The sequence below is a fragment of the Thunnus albacares genome, chromosome 1 (genome assembly GCF_914725855.1).
Source record: "Thunnus albacares chromosome 1, fThuAlb1.1, whole genome shotgun sequence".
NCBI lineage: Eukaryota > Metazoa > Chordata > Actinopteri > Scombriformes > Scombridae > Thunnus > Thunnus albacares.
Window position 1 is genome coordinate 37,183,693 of NC_058106.1, and position 21,350 is coordinate 37,205,042.

A 21,350-nucleotide genomic window follows, 5' to 3' on the forward strand; every position below is an offset into this window, starting at 1 on the left:
CACACACTTGAGACTAAATGTCTCAACAAAAGGAAAGCTGCAGCATGTAGTGATTTTATAGTTCCTTGATGGTCAATTTCAAATTCATGTTTAATGAACAAAAAACTATTAATCAGACTGTGTTCATTAATAAATGCCTAATTGCTTAACTTTTGTTTGTATCACTTTTTAGATACAAAAGTCTAAATTTAATTAAATATTTGCATTGTGTTTGCGCTTGACCCTCAGAAGCCAGAATTTTCCCCACAAAACTAACAGTCGAATATTACATGACCTTAAATCCAGCAGAATACATAATCAACTTCTGTCAAAATGCCTCCTATTATTTGTGCAATCTTCCCTGAAATGCATATACAATAAGGAGAGATGCACACACTGCAAACACTCACACAATAACTTGCAAACAGCAGTTTCAGTCTGATATGACATCACATCTGCACTTGAACAACAGGTGCAAAAGCCACAGTAAATGTGTGCACCCGCTTCTCTAGAGAAACCTGATTTCCCCTGCTAGATCTCTCCTGGAGAGAACCGATTTCTCTGTCATGTAGTATACACTTAACCATTACAGAGATAATTATATGTAGCCATGTATACTCTTATTTAAAGTAATTAAATACAAAATCCGACTCAAAATGAAACTGACACTAAGTTATGTCCAGAAGTCTAAATAAGTTGGTTTCTACAGCTGAATAGTTAACTGTAAAATTCAGAAATATTTGCTGTTGTATGGAAAAATGTGTTTTCGCTAGAGTGCATGTCCTGTCACTGTGCTTTCAGTCCAGATATGGATGCACATGCACGCGCACACACACACACACACACACACACACACACACACACACACACACACACACACACACACATATATATATATATATATATATATATATACATACAAAGAAAAAGAATCAGGAAGCAGTTGAAAATCTATAATAAAACATAGTGGATGTGTTGTCCAGAGGGCACAAAGAAGGTTTCAAGTGTGTAATTATATCGGGTTGGAAGTTGACCACTGAGAGGTAATTCCAATGAAAACTGTTTACATTATTTCAGACTGACAAAGTCTCAGTGAGAATATTTATTATTTATTATTATTATTATTATTATTTATTATTTATTTTGGTCCCGTGTCAACAGTCAGTTTTAGTTTCTGTAAAAAGTCAACAAAGAATACTTTGTCAGTCTTTTGACTTGATATTGCTACAGTTCTACCAACAAGACCTGACAACTTAATTAGAAATATTAATTAATTTGATATATAATTGTAAGTTGTAAATTGTTAAGTAAAAATTTACAATTGTAAATTGATATAGATCACAGACTAACACCACTTCCACCAGAATCCTTTGAAACAGAAAACATCTATTCAGAAATTGTAAACAAAAACCTTTACACTTTGGTAGTAACAAAAACACACACTCATACACAAACATATAAGTCATAAAGGGTTGTTGATTTGTATGTTGTTCATTTTTAAAGTGTTTTTTTTCTCTTTCATAGTCTTTTTCAACTTTCTCTCCAAACTTGGACTGAAGACATTTTATCCCAACAAGCTCACTCTTCGGTCTCTTTTGGAAATCAACAAAAACAGCATTTATGATGAAACTGTTGAATCACTGGAGAAAATACCATGGTGCTTCCTCAGGAAACTCTTTCAAATCAACGCAGAATGCAGAAACTGTTCACAATTATCAAAAAACGATGATGATGAAAACAATGATCTGTTTAATTTAGACCTGTACACTGCTGATGACCCTGCAGACAACAAGGTTAACCCTCTCGACCTCATAGTCGCACTCTTTCTTTGTGCTGACAGCTTCTTGCAACAGGAAATGGCCCTCAAGATGTCAATGTGCCAGTTTTCTGTCCCACTGCTGTTGCCTCATGGTGATAACAGTCAGTGTTCCCTGATGCTGTGGGCTCTGAGAGACATCGTCAAAGAGTGGTGTCCACATGATTTGTCTGAATCAAGAGGATTTGTTGAAGATACCATTGTCCAAGCAAATATACCATTCTTTACCTTTGTGAGGCTGAAAAACTGTAGTTTGTCCAAGTCACAGGTTTTGAATCATGTTCTCAGTCGTGGCCAACAGAATCACAACATCTTCATACACAGAGATATGAAAGGAGGAACACTTAAAAGAAAAATAGCCAATGGTTTGGTCGAGGTTTGCTGGTACCTTCCCTGTGGCAGAGAAAATTTTGACATATTTCCAGGACCAGTTGCCTTTGCCAATTTGAGAGGAGACATTTGTGAGTCACTCGCACAATTCAATTTTCTTTTTCAAGTGTCAACTGCAACCTTTGTGTTCCTGGACAAAGTTGAAGACAATGAGCACAAGATTCTGACTTCTCTTCAAGATGTGAAATCCAAACTCTTCTTGATTGTTAATCGCAAGGACAACTCTAGAGAGGACAAGATGTCTGTCAAGAAAATAAAGGAAGAATTAGAATTACCAAAAAGCAGCGTGAAAATCAAAGACCCAAAGGTAAATGTTGCAGAGTTTTCAAAGAAACTTTGTGCAGCCATCAAGACCTCACTGCCAGATGAAACTCCCACATTGAACACTGTCAATATGGTTGGAAAAGCTGTTGAACTTGGTCTATCTGTGGATGAAAACTCAAGTGAAAAACAAAGGAAAGCAGTTGAGGAGATCATGGTTGACATTGAGGGGCAAAGTGTACCAGACTATAAGAATCAACAACTTCCTTTGCAGGGAAATAACTGGAAAAGATTATCACAGTTAGAGAAGGAGGAGTGTAGATTGAAATCTGGTGACTCAAGCCTTGAAGAGGATAAATCCCAGCTACAGGCAGAAAAACAAAAGATTAGGGAGGAGCAAAGCAAACAAAAACTGTCCAAAGGAATGAAGAGTTTCATTAAAACTTTATCCACAAGTGACAAAAAAGAAAGAGGTTTTTTACTTAAGTGGATGAAACTCAAGTTAAACACACATTCACGGAGCAAACTGTCTGAGCTGCGCAAGGAATTCAAAGAGCAATGCAAGAAGCGAGATAAAAATCTCATTGCAAAGTTAGATCAAGCTTTGATGGAGAGTTCTTTAGGAGTAGAGCATTACATGAGAGAGATGGGACTCATCTATGAGTTCTCAATTTCTGGCTCAAGAAACACTGCTGATGAAATATCTCGTCTCCCTGGTTTGGCAGCTGAAATGCTGTTGGATGGATATCCTTTAGAGCTCTTGGATGGAGAGGCTTCCAACATCCCAGAGAGATGGGTGACAGATGTGCTGACGGAGCTTCACAAGAAGGTTGGAGGGAAGAGCAGACTGTTAGTACTGACTGTGCTGGGTGTTCAAAGTACAGGGAAGTCAACACTCCTCAACACCATGTTTGGTGTGCAGTTTCCTGTCAGTAGCGGCAGATGCACAAGAGGAGCTTATATGCTTTTCCTCAGAGTTGGAGAGGACATGAAACATGAGTTGAATTATGAACTTATAGTTCTCATTGACACAGAGGGTCTAAAATCTCCTGATTTGGCAGAACTAGAGGAAAGTTATGTGCATGACAACCAGCTGGCAACCTTTGTGATTGGCTTAAGTGATGTCAGAAATGAAAGACATCCTGCAAATTGTAGCTCACGCTTTCCTGAGAATGAAGGAAATTGGTAAAAAAACAGTTTGTCATTTTGTGCACCAAAATGTTTCTGGAGTTTCTGCTCATGAAAAGACCATGTCAGAAAGAAAACATCTCTTGGACCAGCTCAATGAAATGACACAAATTGCAGCTGAAATGGAAAAGAAGCCTTCTATTAAAGCTTTCACAGATTTGCTGGACTATGACATGGATAAAAACAATTGGAACATCCCAGGACTCTGGCATGGAACCCCTCCGATGGCACCAGTGAACACAGGTTACAGTGAAGCTGTAGCAGATTTCAAGAAAAATATTTTGATGACAGTGAAAACAAACCAAAGCAATGACGTCTCGCAGATCCCAGAGTTTCTAGAATGGATAAAAAGTCTCTGGAAAGCGGTGAAATATGAGAACTTCATCTTTAGTTTCAGAAACACTCTTGTGGCTCAGGCCTACGACAACCTTTGCAAAGAGTTCAGCCAATGGGAATGGCAGTTCAGAAAAGAAATCCTCTCCTGGCAAACAGAAGCAGAGATGGAAATCTTAAATTCTGAAAATGAAGCTGATATTCAAACTTGGAACAAATTGGTTGAATCAAAAAAATCAGAGGTGTCAGAAAAAATAGCATCTGAAGAAAGAAAAATCAAAGAGAAACTTACAAACTACTATGAAAAGAAAGACCAGAACGTAAATCTGATAGAAAAATACAAAACTGACTTTTTCAACAGCATCAGTAGTCTTGCAAAGGAAATCGATTATTCTGTGAACAATAGATTGGATTGTATCCTTGAGCTAAAAATAAGTTCAAAAAAGGCTCAAGACATACAGAAGAAATACAGAGGCGGAATTGAAGACGAGGTCATGAAGCTCCTGAGTGCCTGTAAAAACTCTGATAAACTGTCTGATGAACAGCTGACACATGAGTTTGAAAAGATGTGGACTGAAGCCACTAAAAATGTGTCCGGCCTGAAAGTGCGAGATATCGCAGCAAGTGTCCTGAAACAGTTGAGAAGAAATTTCTCAAATCAGAATGTTAATGAGAAATTCCAAAACATTAAAGACCTAAAGGAGATTGGGAAGGATCCATTTAAAACTGGGCATGAACATACAGACTCCATTATGAAGAAGGTTGGAATTCGAGGAGATCTGCAGAACTTTGCTGACAGTGTCATTGAATCTTGCACACAGTTTCTGCTTGATAAAGCGAAGACAAACACAGATTATCACGACTCTTTTACAAGGGAGCTTCTTGAAAAAATAGATGAATCCCTTGATAAAAGTAGTCACAAAACAAATGCAAAGTTTGTGATTGATCTGAAACTTCACATGTGTGGCATTGCCTCAAGGGAATTCCTCAAAATGCACCAAAAATTCTTGTCAGATAATGATCCTCAAATTCAGCTGAAGAAGTACAAGACTCAGTACTTGTTAGATTTTCTTGATTTATACAAAGAGAGAGATGATTGTCAGCGCAAAGCAAATGATTTTGTCCAATTTTGTATCAAACCTGCTGTGGAAGAGTACATCAACAGATCTCTGGGAATAAACATAGTGGATGAAATTTTGACAGGTTGTAACTATGAAATATATGTGAAGGATTGGATATTTCAGCAAATCCAGCAACAAATGTTAGAGGACAAAACTTTGTGCAAACTGAAACAAGAGAATCTGAAGGTGATAGTTGACAAAATCACAGCAGCCTTAGAGCAGGCCACAAAAGGACCAGGTGGTGTTCAACTGCCAGACAACAATGAAAGCATCACAGAGCTCATCAGCAACATGAGGAAGTATTTGATTAAAGACATCTCAATTTCAGAGGAGGATGAAAAAACCACCTTGTTTCAAATCCAAAGCACATGTCATCCATTTATCAACAGCCTCAAAATATCAATAGAAGACTTGAAAGAACAGCTTCAGGAGGAATTCTCAAAGTCTGAAAACATCACTGAGACTCTGAACAAACTTCCAATCAAACCACAGGAGGAGCTTTTCAAGCGAGTGTTTGGTTGTGGAAAACAATGTCCATTTTGTAAAGTTCCCTGTGAGGCTGGAGGCAAAGATCACAAGCAGCATCATGCAGCTGTTCATCGACCACAAGGTCTTGGTGGATACAGAAATGTAGACACTCAGAAGCTGAATCAAACACTGTGTACAACTGATGTGCGAAGTGAATGTAAATTCAAAAACACAGATACTAAATGGAAGTTTCATCCTTACAAAGACTACACCAAGTACTATCCAGACTGGCACATTCCTCCAGATCCCAGCATGGAGGCATCTGACTACTGGAAGTTTGTACTGGTAGAATACAATGACAGATTTGCTCAAGACTATAAGGCCAAGCCAGCTGATGTTCCAGAGGCCTGGAGGAGAATCACAAAGGAACAAGCACTGAAGGGGTTAAAAGATGCCTTCAACATAAAGTGAACAACATACAAATGTCTTTAAACAAAACCAAATTTGGAACATGCAAGATTTTTTTTTTAAACAAAATGAACTCTTTGGAGAGGAGCAAAAGGATATGAGGACTAATCACCTTACAGCATTCAGCAAATCAGATTGATCAAATTCAATCAGTTAAATTAGTTTTTTATGTAACTGACTTTGTGGTTCAAACAGACTAAAGTAGCTGCTGGCAGTGAATACTGTGGCATCCTTTGGTCTGGTGAACATGATGAATGACAAATGATGAGTTGAACAAGTTGCTGAGAAGTTGAAAAGCTGGAAATAGTTATTAGACTGTCTCTTTTTCTATACTCTTTCTTTTACTTTTTTATTTTGTGTTTTTACTTTTTGAAGATTACAAATGTTTTGTTTTTTCTCTCATGGATAATGACTAGTGTTGATGATGATAATGATAAACTAAAATGATGATGTAAAACAAGATCACGTAAAAAAGATGTTTTATGTTTTCATCTTCAACTTTTGGTTTGTGATCATTACAAATGTTTTGTTTTTTGTTTTTTCAAGTTTCTATTTGTATACATGTAATACACAATTGTGATACTGATGATGACAATTATAATGATGTTCTACAAAGACCACATGAAAAAATTGATCATGATTTGCAATGTGTTTTTTTAATTATTACAACTGTTTGTTGTTTCTTTGCTCATATTGATATATGACTATGTGAATAGTAACCAGTGTGCAAGATAATGATGATGACAGTGATGAAGATGTCAGCATGGTTCATTCAGTGTTTGCAGTTGGCTTTCTAATGGTTATTACCAGTCAATCAATAACAAATATTGATACAACTGCCTTTTGGTGCCTTTCTGAAGCTGAACAGAAACAATTACTCAGACTTTTAAATATTTACCATGTTTTTTCTTTCTTTTTTTTTTTTTAATTATTTTAAGTAAAAACGTATTGATGATGATGATGATGAAGGCCTATGTAGTTCAAAGGTCATCTAATGAGATACTGTTTTGTAACACGTTTTACTACTTTTTAACATTTTTTTATAGATTTATTCTTTAACATTACTTACAAAATGTGACATGTTACAATGAAAACAGTTGTTAATGTTTTCTTGGAGATTAAAGTAAAGAAATTGTCATCAGTTCAAATGTTTGCATGTTGATGCAAATTAATTTTTGATTCATGTACAAATACTGAGACGTCCTTTCATGTGTTTTTCTCCTCCCAACAATTAACACTTCAAGTGTTAATTGTTGGGAGTTGATTAATTAATTATATTATATAAATTAATTTTTGCTCTCTCTGCTCCACATTGAACATTTAGTGGCCATGTTTCCTGCATTTTATGCTGGTCGACTTTTCCAACAAATGTTCATGTTTTGTTTTGAACTGTTTGTGATGAAATAAAATCTGAAATTCAAAGGTTCTACCAAAATCTACTAAATATTTCTTTCAGCCTGCTTGAGGTAAATTTAGGTTGTTTAATGCATTGTGTATGCTTATTTTTGCTCAAAAACAGTCTTTCTTATCTTAAATGAATATTGTCTATCACATGACAAGCAAAAAACATTCTGCTAAATTCTGTAGATTTTCATTCTGGATCACCGCTGAAAACTGTAAAAAAAAAATAAAAAAAAAAAATTTGGGTTTAGATATGAGTCACTAACAACAGTCTTTCTGGAGGCAATTCTGAACTGATGCCTGAAGCAGGGCAACCAGATCCATGTAGGTAAAGTATGAACATAAATCTGAAGGTAGAAAACATGAATAATTGAAGGCATCTCTACAGTGGCTTATATTAATTAGTCAATTCAATTTTGTTTAGTAACTTAAAAAGTCATTCATGTCTAAACAGCACTTTATTTTAAAATTTCAAATAAATCCAGGTGGAATTTTCTTTGATTTGTGTTGTAGTCTTCTGCAAAATAAATTTATTAAAAAAAAAGGCTGAAGACTTCTGTTTGCTGATGTTTTTTATTAAATCAAATTTGAGGCTTTTGATTAATATCTTAGACAGCACTATAATTTTTATTCTCCTGTTTCTCCGGTCTTATTCTATTTAAACTTATTTTTGTTTTCTATTTGACACTTTTATTTCTATTTAATGTTTTTATATTGCCTTATGTTGCTTTTACATTTAGTCTTGATGCCTTTGTCAGGGCTGGGAGGAGCATGTTTGATTATTAGCAATAATTAATAATCATCAAAGGTAGTTATTAATTATTAAATCAATAAAATTGTGAATACAAATTAATAACGGGGCACCACCCAGAAACCAGGACCAATGGAAAAGGTTTGAATCCAAGCTCTGACTCTCTCAACCAGCCTCTTATCACAACAAGTAAACACAATAATCACAACAGACAAATGTACAATAGAATTTATTAACCTCAGGAAGAATAAATGCAATTAACAAATGCTTTAGTGATCAAATTACTGTACAATTAGTGCTACCGGAGCAAAACATACATAAAACAACAGCTGTACACGGTTAAACACACATGCAGGTGAATGTATGTGTGTGTGTTTTTGTGTATGTGAGTGAGTGTGTGTGTGGGTGACAAGATGGCGGACGTAATCTGGGATGAGGACGTCATGCGAGAGACAAGATGGTGTACGTGACTATAGGAGGAAGTCATGTCATGGGAGAATCAAATGGCGGATGTGACCACAGTGTTTTGGTTAGAGTCAGTGGCTAAGATGGTGGCGCCTACTCAGCACAGGTCTCTAGTTGCACGATGGCACCAGCCGGAGGTCGGCAACTCTGCAATCACCCAATTTGCTGTGTGTGCTATCAGCAGAGCGCCACTGTGTCCCACGTTATCTGCCCACCAGATGTGCAAAGGGGCGTGAGTGTTTATGTGCATGTAAACAGGGTTAGGAACAAGAGAGAGAAAAGAGGAAGAAACGCCAGCTCATGGTGGAGTCCCGCGACCGTGGGGAGAGAGCAGTAGTTGCTTTGTCACACAGAAAAGCGCGCGTATGGATGGTAGTCTGTAACACATGTTGTCTGGACTTTGGACCAACAAACCAACCTGCTGTCTTGCTTGCAGTGGCACAATATAACAGCAGGGACAACACAAATTAGCTAAGCGTTGTGAACACAACTAAACAAGCAGCAAACATCAATGCTCTTTGGAGCTTAGCAGAACAAAGGACTCGCTGTTCTGTCAGTTCACAACAACTGTAGCAATAAAGCTTAACAAGCTATAAAGCTAACAAAACACACAATGCAACACTGTATCTGCCTAGACGTAAGCCTCTTACTTAGGTCGCTTCAGAAGGTGATCAGATATGTGTCCATCAGTGGGGTCCAGCTCGGGTCCTCCGACCCACTGGGTCCTGGCAGTGCCGTTCCTCGTTTCCTTGAGGGTTAACAGCAGCTGGTTTCTCGGTGGGCAGCGAGAAAACACAGGAGAGTCGACTCAGTCGGAAGGCAGTGGGGCACAGAAGTTATCCGTGTCCTCTTGAAGAAATCCTTTTCAAATAGGAGAGCGCTGGGTTGCAACAGCGGTCTCGCTTCTTCAGATCCAGTAATTATGCTTGGCTGAACACAGGGAAAAGTCACAGCTCGTTCTGCGAGGGGAGGATCTTCAAACTTGGCCAGGGGAAAATACACGTGTACGGAAAGCTGGTTACCTCCTTCAGTAAACTGGCTCACGGGAAAAGCAGAACTTCCTGCGGCACAGTTACAATGGAAAGACCAGCCTGGTCGCCAGAATAAAACGTTGGCATTGTATATTTCTGCAAACCACAGATACGTTAAATATATACGTTTCAACACATATAATACGTAGGATATTAACATTTCAACAATACGTATTCTATCAACATTTTAACATTTCCAGAATACATGTCATATCAACATTTCTAAAGTGACTTATTCACATGAGATCTATATGACCCGACTTTCTTATGAGGAGGATGAGGGGTCGGTGGATGGTTAGGAAGTTTGTTGGCAGAAAGTTGGAAATCAGCAGAGAGCACGTTTCAAGACCACCTCAAAACCGATGCCTGCTGCCCGTTTCAACTGACAAAACTAGGTGTTTTTAGTGAGATGTCGGGACATTTGCAGCCGTTTTTATTTATTTCGTTTTTTTATTTTAAACCAAAGCATGATCTTTCCCTAACCCTAACCAAGTGGTTTTTGTGCCTAATCTAACCAGACCTTTACCACTGTGTTGTCACATCATAAAACATCATTGTTCAACAGATAATGGCCAACATTGAAATGTAGACATTCAATGTATCTGTGGTTTTGCAGAAACGTACAATGGCAACGTTTTGTTCTGGTGATTGGGTTGGGAAAGACAATGGGTGTATCTGTGTGTAGCAGTGGTGTACTCTCTCTCTTGCTTTGTGTTAAGGACAATACACACACTGTCACTTTTTGGCTCTGATCTAAATTTATTCTGGCCTGGTAACAAACACAGTGGCATTCTCCACAGCCAACTCTCACAGCAGAAGTTGCAGAAAATATACATTGACACAAAACAAAATTAATTACTCGCTGCTGCTGCCAGCTGCACAACAAGCATTAGCTACGAGCTAATATTGAGCTAGCAAGATCGCTGATAACTGGCTCAATAAGTTGTTACAAATTACACCCACCCAACATCATCACCAAAAACTTGTTGTAGTTACTGGGGATGTCCAGAGGGCCCAGTATTTGTATTTGTATCTGTATTTGTTGAGGCAGCAAAATTATTTGTATTTGTATTCGAATATAAGTGGGAAGAGGCTTAAAAATCATGTTTTTGTTTTTATTACGCTTTTAATTTTAGAAAATTAAAGTGTTACAATAAGTGTTCATGAATAAACTACCTTATGAAGGAGGTCCCCACACCGAGTGTTGAACTGGAGTCTCCCAGATCATAGACGACTGCGCTGACTACTGATCTAAAACTTTACTCATCGCCTCATTGCAAACAGACCTCTACCTATTTATACACCCATAACACAGAGACAGCACAGCGTGTAACATGTAGGGAAGAACTTCAAAGGCGATTATTGCTTTGCACTTTTCATTAATTTTCTATTTTTTACAACCTAACTTTGGGGAAAGGAGACGTGGAACAATGAGTTATGGAGAGTCCCTTGGGAGCACTTTGCGTGTGTCAGTAGTTCAGCTTTATCTCTGGGGAACACCCCCATCTCTGGGAGTAATGTCCAAATAAGGAAATGTGCGTCATGTAGCAGGTGGATGTGACTCCCTTCGTTGAGACCTGCTGATAGATGTAACAGGGAGCAGAGGAGAGAGACTGAGATAGCGATCTAATCAACCTGTGCGCTGGTATTTGACATGTCTTTTTTTTCTCCCTGAAAACAAATGATTTTTAAAATATTTGTATGAAACAAATATTCGTAAAAACATCCACTATTTGTGCTTTGCCAAATAACGTATTTGTATTTGGGCACACCGCTAGTAGTTACTGGGGGTTTATGTCAACATATAAGGCAAATAAAACAAAATGTAACCCTGAATTTATTTTACCTTGATACTTTAAATTCCTTAATTTTATGGAGAAACTGAGATGAAATCAGCATTGCGTGATTCTCATGGTCTCTACATGGTTTTCCTAAATTTTCTTAATTCTGCGACACAGCAGGGAAAACAACTTTGTCCACTAAGACGGCTTTAAGTTTTATCAGGTGATTTACTGTAAATGGACGTTCTGTTTCCGAGAAACCAGATGATCATTATGTGCAAACCAAAAGTGAAAGTAGCTTCACAACAGAATAAAAGGGCTGTGATGCAGGACCACCTTGGCACATGCAGGGAGATGCTGCACTGCATCTGCAGGACAGATAGACGCCTTAACAACTGAAGACTGCATGACTGAAACCAACTCCTGGATAGAAGAATGTATTTTTAACACGAGAGAATCTCTTCTACAAAGGTGGGTTATACTTTTATTTTGTCAGTGTTTTTTCTGTTATGTGCCTGAAAAACAAGTTGAACAATGTATAGCTATTTGTACAATAGATTATTAATCATCATTAATGTGATACGGAGGGCTCCTCCTGTTCAACCTTGGCATGTTGTGACAACCTCAGCCTAGCATTTGCTGAATCATGCACAGAGAAAATGTTTTTCTGAAACTGTTTTCAGTATTTTTATTGACAAACCTGATTTTACTTTGGTTCACTATGATCGACCCCAATTCTTTCTCAAATGATCAGATATTGATTTTTTTTCCTTCTCTTTATTTTCTTTTTTAGACAGAACAGTCTAGATCCAAATAAAACACACTTACATGAGAAAAATCATATTTGCTGCAACATTTTCAGCTGTGTTCTGTCTAAAATTATGTCCATTCATATGGATTTAATACAACACTGTACTTACACTACAAAACAAATTATATGTGGTACTAAAGTCGCATTTACATAGCATAAAGTATAGATATAATGTAAAAAAAAAAAAAAGCTGTGTGAAAATGGCCATAATAGTGCAAGCTCATATACAGCCCTCTTAAATTGCATATTTTACAACGTATATGACTCATACATTTTGTCTTCATTTTCATATGTATGAGTCATTTTCATATTCATATTTTCTTCAGGGACGTGTCCATGAACAAGATATTACTGTCAATAATAAATGAAATGATGTCATTACTGCTGAACGATAGCTCCCACTACTGCTGTTAGCTGTTGAAAAAACAAGTCAGTGTATTCAGTAAGCTGTAGCTCAAGATCAAAATCAATAAGACTCCAGCCTCCCATGACACTGTACAAGATTAGCAAGTGTAGAGATCAGTGGTGAACTCAGGCTGTCTGAGGTGCAGGGGCGAAAAAATATAAAGGACACCCAATGGGCCCCTTCAGCAGAGAGCGATGATGCATGTTGGTAAAAAAGCTACATCTCCAATTAAAATGAACATTTTATAGGGTGATTCAGGATCTAAGGAAAACAACACCTCTGTATTAAAAAGGATTTTTTAAACATTAATTTTGCAAACGTCTCTGAATGGGTAAAGTTTTAAATGTTTATTTCTCAGACACATCTGTAATAAAAACATGGAACTATAAACATTTTGAGAATTAGCTGTTTTCAGCCGCTAGATTGGTGAAATCAAAGGAGAATTCTTTTGGCCATGAGTTTGTTAATGTTAATGACCTCATTATGGTCAGTTGTGATGTTCCTCTTGAACAACAGAAGATCTGAGAACCTTCTTTCTCCACATCTGTTTCTAAACTGGGTCTTGATCACCTTCAGATTGGAGAATGATCACTGGACTGATGCAGTTGTCACTGGCAGCTCAGACTGTACTGACCCAAAGGCAATGGAACAATCTAAAGGGGGTGTGACTGAGCAAACTACTGAGTAGTACTGTACCAAAATCAACTGAATGGAATAATGTCAGCCAGTCTAAAGGGCACTAAATACCTTTTTTTCATTGAAAGGGCACTCAGTTCTGCACTTGAGTATGTTAGACTTATGGGAACTAGAAGGGCACCGTACAGAAGCTCCAGCTCACCCCTATTATAATGACAACTTATAGGAAACTGCATTATATCTTGTGGCTGTTCTTTACAGGGCACTTAATTCCAGGTGGTCACATATAGAGAGACACTCTATAGGGCACTTAATCCTGATTTACCCTTTGGTATGTTTCCTCCTTTGCGTGGGCACCTTAGGGGGCATTTTATACGGTTTGCATTACAGTAGGATCATCTTAGAGGGCACTTTTGTGATACTTTTTTGTCCTCAGGGGCACTGGGGTGGGTTGGTGGTGGGGGTCGGGGTGGGAGGAGTGGGTGGTTGACCCCCTGCCCCCCCCCCCCCCCCCCCCCCCCCCCCGAGTCCGCCAGTGGTATAAATGGTCCATATATGTCCATGTGTGCAGTGGTTCTGGGTCGGGTTTGTGCTAGGATTTTCTGGTTTTGGTCCATAGCCAAGCAGGCAGCATTGTATTTTAAACTTTGTGGGATATTTATAATACTTTGGTAATAAAATCAACAATGGAGGTAAATTGCTCCTTGTACATCTTCAGAAGATAAATTTAAATAAAATTACAAAATTGTTAATTAGTGGATGGGTTCATTTAACACACCTGAACATGCATATTCTTATTCTTGTTTGTTAAGGACGTCAGTGATGAAGATTCATTTGTTGATCTACATGGTGCAGAAGTAGAGGACACTCCACCAACACCACAGTCTGGCTGCAAGGGTGAGTGTCAATAGAATGATGCAAGTGGTAAAGGTCAGCTTTAAACAATCTATCATTCAGCAGAAAATGCACTGTATGCTGTGCAGTCTCAAAGTAGTTTTATTATCAACATTATTATTATTGCTGTGTTCTTAGAGCCCAGCCCCCCTGTGAAGATAATAGTTTTTCATGGTTATTTAGTTCAAGGTTAGGTCATCCCTGAGTACAGATGGACGCACATTTCCCCCCTGACTAGGAATAATGTGGGCAAAAGCAAACACCTCTATGTGAAAAATAAATAATTATTTGGTAGTTGAGACCTTTTCTCTTTTGTTCCATCTTGGTTTGAAATTGTGTGCATGTCACATGGCGGTGGTCCATGACAATATGACCCAATTTAATATCACTATATTGTAAGAAACTACTGGGGTCAAAACCTACATAGGACTGTTAGGACATGAAAACGGTTTAATACAGGGATGTTTAGCTCAGTTAAAACTCTGCTTTTCACATTTTTTGCTATGCCACAAAAAAGAGTCCAAAAAAGAGCCTCCATATAAATTAAATGCAACTCCAACCTTTTTATTTTAAGGTCCTTGGGATGACGTCTAGCTTTCACCACTAGATGTCGCAATGTCATTAATTAATTATGGGCCTTCCTTATTTACTGCTGCCACATTCATTTCGTTGGGACTTGCGCCTTTAATGGCATGTTTCATTGACAGGCCGGACTCACAGCACAGTATTTGAAAAGTTAGAGTTTTAATCATTAGATGTTATGATTCATGATTCAAATTATTTCAAATGTTTATCTCAGTGTGACTGAAAATAATGACAGAAATGATGTCCCTGCATTAGCTATTGTAGCTAACTGCATAAGGATCTACTTCCAGGGAAACTTGGCAACTACCCAACACCCAGAATTTTATTTTAATATGTGACGTAGAAAACAAACTGTTGTGGATTAGTAAGCAGCCAGCCTACACTGTTATAGATTTTTCCAACAAAAACGGTAAAGAACTGGCAGCAGAGTTCCCATTAATTTATAAACAGAAACCTGTTGTTCAGGTGTATGAAATGCTTCTGATTTCTATATCAAGAATAAATATGACAGATGCATGAGACAGTCCCAGAGTCTCCTGCAGTCTGATGTCAGGTGTCAGTGAACCTCAGTATGCTGGAACCATTTGACTGTTTTGTATTGAACTTGTAATGTGACAGAAAGCATTTTTTCAAAATATAATCTGGAGTTGATCATAACTGTATCTAGTTAGTGATGATTTGAAATATGTGAAAAAAGTCCTGATAACTACAAAGAAGTGAAGCAGTGATTAAACAGACTGATGATTAATCATGGCTGTTTACACCTGCTTAAGAATAATTTTACAGATATGTAGGAGTTGACTATCCCCCACATTCTCAACATAACTTGTTACATAACTTATCACACTTAATGTGTTTTGAGATATCTCTTCACTGCACTCCTCCTCAGAACCCGAGATAAAGGTAAATAGAAACCTGTTGTTCAGTTGTATCAAATACTTTTGATTTCTACATCAAGTATAAATACAACAGATGCATGAAACCGTCCCAGAGTCTCCTGCAGTCTGATGTCAGGTGTCAGTGAACCTCAGTATGCTGGAACCATTTGACTGTTTTGTATTGAAATGTGACAGAAAGCATTTTTTCACAATATAATTTGAAGTTGATCATAAGTGTATCCAGTTAGTAATGATTTGCATTATGTACAGTGTCTTGACTGACTAATGGATTGCATTTTATATATTTTTTAAGATGGACTGGTTCTGTCAAACAAAAAGATGATATATAATTGTGTGTCTAGATTCTGAAGAGCAGGGGAATGAAGAGAAAACACTGACCTCGACTACGATGGACACAGATGGACGAGAGCCTACAGGTACACTCCCACTCACATTACCTACATTTATTGAAGTACATTTAGTTTTAACCAAGAGACATTTATGAAGGTCTGAACCAGGAAGGAGAACTCATAGATGCAGTTCAACAATGGGATTTATGTGAAATCACCAGAAAAGAAATGATAACATGAACTCTGTTACAAAATATTTACTTTGTCCACGGTTCATCTCCAATGTTTGAGATAAACTCAAAATATTAATGTAATTATTGTAGAATTATGATACTATAATCTTTAGCATAATCTAATCTTATTAATACATTAGTATGAAATAAACATGTTCAAAGGAAACAAAAAGGAGATGAAGTGATGAGACAAATCAAAGTCGCAAAAAATAAACACAAGTCACTGCAACAGGTGGAGAGAGAGAGAAAGACGGAGCAGCATCAGTTCAGAGTGAAGCAGGTGGAGGTGAAGATGGTGTTGATATAGATGTTAATACTGAGATAAATTCAAACAAACACCCACTTGAGTCTAAATGTCTCAACAAAAGGAAACGTTTCATAGCAGCCTGTAGTGATTTTACAGTTTCTTGATGGTCAATTTCAAATTCAAGTTTAATAAACAAAAAAACTAATAATCAGATTGTGTTCATTAATAAAAGCCTAATTGCTTAATTTTTGTTTGTAATAATCAGTTTTTAGGTATTCAAGTCTATATTTAATTAAATATTTTATATAGATTTGAGCTTAAAGAGAGTCAAATAAATAAATTAATACATGAATAAATTACATACATGCACAATGCATCCTCATATTCAAAATAATTAAATACAAAATCAGACTCAAATTGAAACACCATCATTACACTAAGTAATGTCTGGAAGTCTAAATAAGTTGTTTTCCACTGAATGAAAAAAAAAGTGTTCTCAGTAGAGGTCATGTAGGGCCTTATGAGCTCCGTTTTAATGTTTTCCAGATTCTGTTTGATTTTTTCACAAATTCCGTGTTTTATGATTTAAGCACATTTTGTCATCAAAAAGTGTCCAATCATGTGGTGTTTGAATAAAATTTCAATTCAATAAGTAGTTATCCAAAACGTAATCATAGCTTCAACACACAGTACACTCAGACATTTGCATGAAGAAGTGAGAACTCTAAAGTCCGCTCCGGGTTTTACTGCGGATCTCTGCTCTCAGTGAAACACAGACGCAGACATGAGAGGACAGAAGCTGCAGCAGTGTGCCACCAAAATCACACCAAGATGCTTTAGAAACTCTCAGCATAGTTTTTTTTCTGTTCTTGCTGTGAAAAAAAATGCTTATGTGCTGAAGGGAAAACCCTGATTAACCCTTAATTTTGGCAAATTCCACGATATTCCACGTTTTGCAGTTGATTCCATTTTTATTATCAAATTCCGCAATTCCGTCCGTGTTTTCCACATCGTGGAAACCATAGGGCCCCTCACTGTGCTGTCAGTTCAGATATGTTGTACATACGCAAACACACACACACACACACACATATACACATACATTAATTTACATTAACTTCCTTGCCCTAAATCTAACCTTACTTTAACCTTACATCAAGTCTTCATCCTAAAATGTAATGATTTACGTAGTGGGGACTTGATTTTTGTCTCTATAATGTGACAGTAAACAGATTTATGTCTCCACAACATGAGTAATACCTGATACACACACAAAGAATCAGGAAACAGTGTCTTGTATAACTATCATGGTTAAAATAAGTGAGACAAGCTAAAGTGGAAATCACCACCATCCTGATTTGTTTTGCAAGTTAAATATTATCATTTAGTAGCAGCAGCAGCAGTAAAGGTTGATTCTATAAACTGTCAGAGATCCAGACAAACCCTTTCCTCCAGAAACACTGGTGAGTCATCAGATAGACTGAAAAAACAAACAAACAAACAAAACAAAAATAAAGAGCAGAAAGGTGCAAGATCCTCTGCCATTTAAACTTGCTGTAAAATGTGTAACACAGGATTATTTATAATAGGATTAATAGGATAATTGTTATGACCCATTTAGGGGTGGCCAAGACACAATTTGAGAAGTCCCATCTACTAAGGAGCCATGGAGATAGATAATGAATATTGTGATGGCTGAATTTATGTACAATATGAGATGAAAAATACATGGAGCTTGACTTAACTTCAGGGTGGACAAAGGCCAACAAAACAAATCTCACAAGGAAGTTGCAATGAAATTACAGAAATCATAATATACTTCATCAATGGCCTGATGGAAGGTAGCCTGCTTATATGGATGCCAGTGATATACTTAATGTTGAAAATCATTCCTGTATTGGTTGAACTCAGGTAAAATGTGGTGGGAGGGGTATATACATGAGCAGCAAACCAGTCTTGTAAAGCCAGATCACTGAAAAGATGAGAAAAACATTGGACGAAAAATTTGTTGTGTAACCAAAGAGCAAATGCACGTTATACAGGCCCTTGATGTTGTATTGACCTGGTGGTTAAAATGCTTCCCATGTTGTATGATACCAGCGTCCCTGCTAGGACTCCAGGTGGTGAATGTTGTTGCAGGTTAATCCTCTCATTTTCTGTCACATCTTTACTGCATCTTCAAATGGAGGCAAAAAAATATGTAAACCTTTCACATAGTGCATAGTGATTTGATTCACTGTTAATTCCATAGTGATTTGATTCACTGTTAATTGAACAATATTGATTAGTTCAGCTCTAATTAATTAGTAATTAATATATTATCTGTACAAAACAAGATGTAAAAATAGTACCAATTTCACTCTATGGCTAACATTTTAAAACTGTGGAACAACACAGATATCTTTTTACAGTTCTTGACTTCCAGGTGAGCTTCTCTGTAATATATTTTTTAAAAATGCTCACAGTGGCTTTATATTCTCTTATATTTATAAATCTCAGCACCATCGTTGTTAGTGAGCAAGTGATAGAACTAGCACCAGCAGAGTAGTTGTTAACTCCAAAAGTCCTTGATTCAACTCTTAATGGAAAGGACAATGAAGAAAGCAAGGGATATCTTGGCATAGAGCTACTATCCTCTATTCAGCCAGTTTGAGTCTTTGAGCATCAGGAGACGCTAAAGAATCCCTTTGGCAGCTGAACATGTATTCAAAAAGTCCCTGATCCCAAGTGCCATCAGTATTCTTAACTCTGAAAAGTGACTAATGAGATAAGATAAGCCACAGACATGAACTGATCTTAATGTGCAATATGACCTTGTCATTATGTTTGTTCACACTGACTTCTGTTTGTTTAATAGTTTTAAAAACTATCTTCCAAATTGTTTTGTTAAATTTAGCAATTGTGTGGCAGATTTTGATTTTTCAGTAAGGAAAAGGATTAAGTCATCAGCATGTTATGAAATTTTGTGTTCAGTGTTATTGACATGGACACCTTAGGCAAGTTACTTGAAAACTAATTAATTAATGATTAAATATTACTCATTGTATAAGTAATTACATTACTTATTACACAGCAGTATTGTTACAGATTGCCAGAACGAAACAACTTCTATGAACTATAAGAAGAGACCTGTGCAAACTCTGTTGACTTTGTTAAATCTGAAGTCTATCTGAGTATGATTGGCGAACACTAATGTCCTAAAGAAAGACTGTTCTATTTGCAAAGCTCTAAGGATATTTTGCCACCTATTTAATTTATATCAGCAGATTACACAGTTCACAAGGGTTTGTGCTTCTACCCAAACCATCATTGACTTAGTATTTGTATCACACCAATCCAAAATCTCAAAAAGTGGGGTTATAAACTATGGTCTAAGTGATCATTCTGTTATTTTTTGCACATGGAAGATTCAGAAGTATGTATTTAATTGTCATAACTCAATCAAAATCAGATCTCTAAAGGACTACAGCAGTGAGGCACTGACTAGATCTTTAAGGGATATGGATTGGTATCTAAATGTGTAGAGGTGGATAAAGCTTGGGGATATTTTAAATAATTGTTTCTGGCAGCTGTTGATAAACTTTCCCCAGTTAAATCAGTCAGAACAAGAATCAGAACATAACCTTGGATTAACGCTGATAATTTAAAGGCCAATACGTCAAAAACTTACTTTTACTTTTCATCAAATATAGGAAATCTAGGAAAAGCAGTTGTTCAACGAATATAAAACACTTAGAAATGAAGTGAATCCAATGATAAGTTGCCTAGTCAGTCAGGGTGCGAGAAAGAAAGACATTTACAGTTGTTTTACAAACAGAAAGAAGTCCAGGCTGATGCATTTCCTTTTGTAAAAGTGTCTGACGATAATGTACTTCAAAAGCTTAAGGCCCTGAAACCTTCTAAGACAACAGGTCATGATAACATTCCCACCAGATTTTCAGACAAGACCCTCTATACAAAAAGGGATGCAAATTAGATACAATGGTGATGATTGTGACAATTGTCCTGTCTCCATCCTGTGTTCATTATCAAAGGTAAAAGAAAAGGTCCAACATGAACAAATAGATAGTTATTTATCATCATACAATGTTCTGTATTAATTCCAATCTGATTTCATAAAATCTCATTCTACAGATACCAGTCTGCTCTATCTAACAGATCATATCAGTAAAGAAGTAGATGTGGGAAAGTATTGCAGCATGGTTATGTTGGATGTCCAAAAGGCATTCGATACTGTAAATCATGATATTCTTTTGATCAAGCTTGTAAATGGATGGATGTAAATGGAGCCATGTCCATACCACAACCACTAATATGTGGGGACCCACATGGGGAACATTTTAGGTCCTTTTCTTTCTGCTATACGTCAACGACATGAAGTCAGCCTGTAATTGTAATCTTTTCATTTACCTAGATGATTCAGCTCTCCTAGTCTCTCATCATGATAAATTAGGAGAAGAAAATTACTTGGTTCAGAACCCCGCAAAGTTAGCATCTGGTTTGCATAAAACAAGTTGTCTCTCCATCTCAGCAAAACAGAGTCAATACTCTTTGGGTCAAATACAAAACTAAAGATGTCTGGTCTGGGTTCAGAGTGGTAGTAAGTGACAGTCAAGGAATCCATTACTTACTCAAGGTATATATTAGACAATAAACTATCTGGAGAGCGTATGGCGTTAACAGTTCTCTCAAAGATCAATCAAAAAAACAATTTTCTTGCTAGAATATTCACTTTAATAGATAGAAATGTTCTTGAAATTTAATTTCCATCATCTTCTCCCAGAGTGGAGGAGAGAGTATCACATAGTAAAATGTATATTGTCCACAGGATTGTCAATAATGTGATACCCAAATATC

At 36.9% G+C, this 21,350-nt stretch overlaps 1 protein-coding gene, 1 long non-coding RNA gene and 1 pseudogene across 4 annotated transcripts in view; 2 read left to right on the forward strand and 1 right to left on the reverse strand.

The window, feature by feature from the left end:
- Positions 1–21,350, reverse strand: part of LOC122987791 — a 61,815-nt gene that overhangs the window by 622 nt on the left and 39,843 nt on the right. The gene's annotated exons all lie outside the window — the stretch shown is intronic.
- LOC122986729 lies at positions 1,462–6,049 on the forward strand (annotated as a pseudogene).
- Positions 11,662–21,350, forward strand: part of LOC122986704 (up-regulator of cell proliferation-like) — a 60,387-nt gene continuing 50,698 nt past the window's right edge. For 2 of the 3 annotated variants that reach the window (XM_044358032.1, XM_044358040.1), the window contains exon 1: positions 16,050–16,100. Coding sequence is in view for 1 of the 3 variants with exons in the window: in XM_044358026.1 (XP_044213961.1) it covers positions 16,073–16,100 (28 nt within the window). In the remaining 2 variants the exon portion in view is untranslated. Of the gene's footprint in view, positions 11,925–16,025; positions 16,101–21,350 lie in introns of those variants that run through there. The other variant, XM_044358026.1, reaches the window with a different exon arrangement.